Source organism: Lipophrys pholis (genome assembly GCF_963383615.2).
Source record: "Lipophrys pholis genome assembly, chromosome: 19".
Classification (NCBI taxonomy): domain Eukaryota; kingdom Metazoa; phylum Chordata; class Actinopteri; order Blenniiformes; family Blenniidae; genus Lipophrys; species Lipophrys pholis.
Window position 1 is genome coordinate 17,740,276 of NC_137647.1, and position 5,821 is coordinate 17,746,096.

Here is a 5,821-nt window from a genome sequence, read left to right on the forward strand (position 1 = left end):
CGGGGAATCATCGATCTTTTAATGAGGCGGCGGCACTGTGATGGAGGTCTGGGGCAAAAGACGATTGAGATGTGGTTCGCCCCGAGCATGACTTTCCTCATTATAAGTCACCCCCAAAAAACTTAATGTAAAATGTCTCCCAATCCGTCTGGGAAGTCCAGTCATGCCACTTTCACACAGTACTCCATGACAGAATCCTATTTTTCCCCTTCTCCGACGTCCTCTTAACATGACTCGTAATCTCACCTGACAACTAAATCTTTGATATTGTTACTTTTGGTGTGTCTCGCAGCTGGCGGCAGGAAAGAAGCGTCTGGATGGACAAACAGGAATACTCTGACACCTCTCTGTGGAAAAAAAAAAAAGAAGAAAAAAGAAAAAGGATGGAGTAATTAGACAGAGTCAGGGAGAGCTGACAAAAGCTGGCCTCGGGACATGTTTCTCAGAGTCTTTCCTGTCACATGTCGACATGTCAACAGATTACGTCGTACGCTCTCACAGCCTGTCTCGGGAGGCCAAGAGATCTCTGTCAACTATTACATGTAAAATAATATCAAATGCAATGGGAAAAAGAAGCCTACAGCCCGGCTTCAGATAGAGCAAGTTTAGCATCAAGTGTACCACTGGCAGAAAATTGTCATTATAAAGGATTTTGAACAAGTATTCAGTGTCTACGTGACCTTAAAGTTAACATTTACTGTCTTGTATTCACCTCAGGGATATTACAGTGCTTAGAAATACAGAAACATGGGTCATTTACGAAGGTAAGTTAAGAAAAGGTATTTGTGTTTTTTGAACAAGATGACTACGACAAGTCACTTTTTTGTGTTTCTCAAATGAAGGTACTAGGATCTCTATAATCGTAGTTTGGAGTGAAGAAATTGTTCCTAAAACTTTTTACGACTGTATACTACATCAGATATTTTCATTAAGTATCGGCCCTGATTTATCATAAGTATGGGGGAGTTTGTAATCTTTTTCTATTTAATTTAAGTATTATCGTTGGTTAAATAGTAACTGTACAGTGTCTGTCACCTTAAATCTGTACTGAATGTACCTTTGGAACTACAACCGTATTAAAAAGCCAGTGAGGAGTGAGCGCTCTTCACTTCCTCCTTCTCCTCTCGCCTGGATGACGCCGCGCGACTTCCGCTTTCCTTTCCGTACACAAACTACCGTTGATGACGTGTAGCTAGCCTCTTAGCCTTGCCACCTGTCTGAATAAAGGTGTCCCAAACAGAGCCAGCAAAGGACAGCAAAGTCGGGTTATAAGGCGAAGCGACGCGGAGCACCACCGTCACACCGCCAGACATGGAGACGCTTTACCACCAGACAAACAAGTGAGTGTGTGAGAGTGAAACTGTCTTGATTTCAGCTAATATTAGCCTGTAAAGTTCATCTCTCACTACAGCAAACCGTTATAATATGTGGGATGTTTAGTTTACAGCTTGTGTTGATACATGTTCGGTAGAAGAGTATTGATTTCATTCATTATTTGTGCTGCTGCTCACTAACGGTTTGTCTCCTGTGGATCAGGCACATCCAGGAGGTCCAGTCTCTGATGGGATCCCTGGAGAAGACAGACCGTCAGTCAGTGCACTGTGAGTTGGGCTGATCTCCGCCACGGCCCCTCCACACATTCCACTACACGTGTCCCCACTCATGTGTGCTTCTTGTTGTGGCTGCGTGTGGCCGGTACACTCTGGGCTTGTACTGACAGAAGGGGAAGCAGGGCTCCTGGCTCCCAGCAGGGTTGTTATGGTGCCAGGGCAGGAAGCAGGAGGGTGGGCACCCAGTGACACACACACACACACACACTGGGAGGGCTTCTCGCAGATGATCGTGGGAGCCGAACCACCCTCTTCCACCCACTCTTAAGAAGATGACATCAACTTGTATTTTTGACCCGAGAGGAAGGTGATGTAAGGCCACGCAGCTGAAAATGAGATAAGGCGATGGCCGGGTCCACGGAAACTCAACAGGCTCGTCAATGAGGAACCAAAAAGGGCCGTTTCCTTTTCAATTAACATTTATTATTTAGGCAATCAAGGAAAACGCACAATAATCCATCCATGGTCTATATGGCTTCATCCTGCGCAGGGTTCCTGGAGCCAATCCCACCCTGGATAAGACATCGCTCCATCACAAGACAAACACCGAGACAAAACAACCACACACACTCCCATTCACACCACCGGGATATTTAGGGTCACCGATCAACCTCCCATGCATGTTTTTGAAACACGCGAGGAAACCAGAGAACCCGCATGGGAAACTTGCCTTTAATATTTATTCTTGAGTTCAGTTTTTTTTTTTTAGCTTTCTGGTAGTGTTGAGCGTGAAAATCCGTTTTGTCCAAAAGGAATAAGGTCTTTATTTGGGTGAGTTGCAGTTGATGTTTCTCAGAGATATAAAATGAAAACAATTCCGTTCTAATTTTCTCTCTGTTCCCCCAGTGTTGGAGAACGAGCTGCAGGCCAGAATCGACCAGATCTTCACTCACTTGGAGCGCCTCGAGATCCTCGCCAGCAAAGAGCCGCCGAACCGCCGGCAGAACGCCAAACTGTGAGTTTGGAATAGAAAAAGAAAAACTTTCTTTAAACTTAACGGTTATTATGGCACTATTTTATTAGTCTGGCCCACTCAGGGTGAAATCGGATCTCGATACACATTAAATACACTTAATTCTAAAACATGTAATGTACTTTTAAGCCATAAGTCATGACTGAGTATATCCACTAGTTCAGTTGAAAATAGAACAATTCGGTTTATTAGATTTTCCCTCATTATATCTACATTTGTTTACAAAATCTTTGTTTACACCTTTAATTGTGTGCTTTTGTATTTGAGTAAAATTGAAGCAATAGATTCACTTTTAGTGTAATTTTCTGGTACGAGTTCCACCTCTGGAACCTCGTATGAGGATCCAAAAGGAAGTTCTAACCACTGATGACAGAGAAAATAATCAGACACATCTCTCTCTCTCTCTCTCTCTCTCTCAGACGAGTGGATCAGCTCAAGTACGACGTCCAGCACCTCCGCACCGCCCTGCAGAACTTCCAGCACCGCCGCTACGCCCGAGAAGCTCAGGATAGGGAGCGCGAGGAACTGATGAGCCGCACCTTCACCACCAACGTGAGTCACCGGAACAGAGGCGTAGGGCGCGAAGCAGAACGCTTGTTGTCCGGCAGCGGCGGCGGCGGCGGCCGCCAACAGACGCTGATAAAGCTGTGATCTGACCTCCCAGGATGCAGACACCTCCATCCCCATCGACGAGACGCTGCAGCTCAACTCCAACCTGCACAGCGCGCACAGAGGCATGGACGACCTGCTGGGCAGCGGCAGCGGCATCCTGAACGGACTGCGGGATCAGAGATCCACGCTGAAGGTGCGTTCAGACGGGCGGCGTCTCGTTGTTGGTGAGAGAGGGAGGGAGTGACTCCATGTTTCCAGGGAGGAGACGGGCTTCCTGGTTTGACCCCCGGGCCTCTCTTATCAGGGCGTGTCGGCTGATCGCAGCCCGCTCGTCTCCCCGCGAGGAACTCGTGGAGGGCGTCGGCGTCGGACTCTCAGAGCTCCGGACAAATGAACCGTAAGATAATCCCGGCACTGTGGTGCAGCGTTTTAACTCTGTGTGTGTGTGTGCATGTGTGCCGCCCGCAGGGGACCCACAAGAAGATGCTGGACGTGGCCAACATGCTGGGGCTGTCCAACACGGTGATGAGGCTCATCGAGAGGCGAGCCACGCGGGATAAGTTCATCATGATCGGCGGCATGCTGCTGACCTGCGTCTTCATGTTCCTGGTGATCCGATACCTCGGCTGACCTGGCTCCCCCCCGGACATTCCTGCGTCACGTCATCCCTCACAATATGAATTTTATATATCGTGCCGTTACCTTTTACTCTCTTCAAACGGTTTTTCAACCAGTTTTATTGCCGGCACTTGTGAAAGACTTGAGGACTGACGGAACCTTCGCCATGAGACAGTGTTAAAGAGTCCAACCGAGGCTGGAGGAGGACGATCCTGACCGCCACTGCCACAACATCCACTTCTACCAAAACCACTCTGCAGAACGACAGGCCTCTCACTTTGTTTTTTGTCCTGTGATAGTCTTTTAAAAGTAGAGATACTTCCGTAAAGAAGCTTCGAACACTCAGTGTTTCATTACAATAATCTGAGGAGAGTCTTGTGCCCTCAGTTATGGGGAATACTTGGCCAATATCAATAAGGTATCGCTCCTCCTAGAGTATGAAAAACATGTAGCGGGCGGCTTTCAGGAGAACAAGAGAGATGTCCCACATATACTGAGTACACAACGGTGAGCTCCAGCTCCAGCTCCAGCTCCAGCGGAAGTGGACGGTCTTTTCTAACCGTGTGTGTGTGTGTGTGTGTGTGTGTGTGTGTTCGCCCTCTCGTCTCACTATGAGTGATTTCTCTGAGGAAAATAAAATCTAGCATTTCCTTCTGTCTTCCTCTCGTGGTTCGGCTGGGAACACGTCGCAGGATCCGGTCCCATTTCTTGTGGAGATGTTAAAATGAATCAAGATGACATTTTAATGTTAAAACTCAGTGGAGCGCCATCTGCTGTTCATGTACTGCTATAACAAGCTCCAGGTCTTCTCCGCCTGCCTGGCAGCTCCGTCTCCAGGCATTAAATCCACTTTCCTTTCCCAACTTGACCCATCGACCTCTGGTTTGTGGGAAGATTTCAATAGTTTTTCCTCTAAAAGTGGAATGGCAACCAACAACGGAGTCGCACTTATTTGAAACCCAATTTCAAAGAGTCATTTTCATGATTTCCCACCAAAGTTTGGAGTTACAAAACATTCCCACGATCCAGATCGAAGAAAAATAAACTCAAAATTACAAAATCAGAGTTCACTCTCATGAAATGTCTCAGGTACAATTCAGATATAGTTTTAGAGTTTGTTGGTCATTTTATGCATTCGAACTAATTGAGCTATTTTAGCTGTTAATAGTTGGTTTTCCTCCTTCCAAACAAAAGCTATACAAGCAATATTTGTCATTTAAGTGTAGTTTTTTCACCCGTATTTCTTCATTTTGGAATACTTTGAACCATTTTGTCTATTGTCCATCGAAATCCAGCTAATCTGGGTGTTTTTAGCTCCGCGGTCTGGAGCCTTTTTGACCAAACGAGGAATAAAACATGAGCCACAAAACATGTTTAACCTCTAAAATCAGGCTGACAAGACTTAGAAAGGTTTCATACTTGGTTTTCATTTAAGATGGTAAAAAATATATTACAGCCATTTGATCATTTGATTCAGCAGTTTCTTTTTTAGCCGTTTTTTTTTTTTGAGTTTAGTTTAAGAAGTTTTGCACTTTTTTTTCCTTCAAATTTGAAACTTTTTTTTTTGAAATTGTAGTCATTTAAGCTGTTTTGGGAGTTTTTCCACATTTCGTGTGGTTTTAGTTTGTTAGCGATGAGTCCTTTTGAAAATAACAGGTAAAAATAAAATAAAAATGTATATTTCTGTATAATTTTGAGAAAACTTCAGGGAGCTGCTGACAGAGGCAGATTGAGGTAAATAATAGTTGTACGACTTTTCAACTCTGTTTCCACTTAAAAAGTTCAGTGCTTGTTAGTTCAGTGAACTTCGCGCACAAATATGATACAAAAGGTGGTTTATTAAGCTCATATTTACATGTTATTGAGCATAATCCAGCACACTCATGTACCGACCAGTCCTCATGTGAGACGGAGCGATCTATTCCAGGTGGGTTTATGAAATCAACCATCTAGATTAAAGTACCTCGATGACTCTTTGACCAACATGTGGGGGTAAAAAATAAGAAAG

The 5,821-nt window shown here is 45.0% G+C and overlaps 1 protein-coding gene across 3 annotated transcripts; it reads left to right on the plus strand.

Moving 5' to 3' along the window:
- Positions 1–1,153: 1,153 nt before the first annotated feature.
- gosr2 (golgi SNAP receptor complex member 2) lies at positions 1,154–4,866 on the plus strand. Of its 3 annotated transcripts, none has more exons than XM_080486901.1 (6): positions 1,154–1,340; positions 1,537–1,601; positions 2,457–2,565; positions 3,003–3,135; positions 3,248–3,388; positions 3,664–4,866. In XM_080486901.1, exons 1-6 carry the CDS (start codon positions 1,312–1,314, stop codon positions 3,823–3,825), a joined length of 639 nt encoding a protein of 212 aa, XP_080343027.1. In that variant the 5' UTR covers positions 1,154–1,311; the 3' UTR covers positions 3,826–4,866. The 3 variants fall into 3 exon arrangements, with proteins under 3 accessions (XP_080343027.1, XP_080343029.1, XP_080343028.1); XM_080486903.1 differs by having other exon boundaries at positions 3,454–4,467; XM_080486902.1 differs by having other exon boundaries at positions 3,500–4,463.
- The last annotated feature ends 955 nt before the right edge of the window (positions 4,867–5,821 follow it).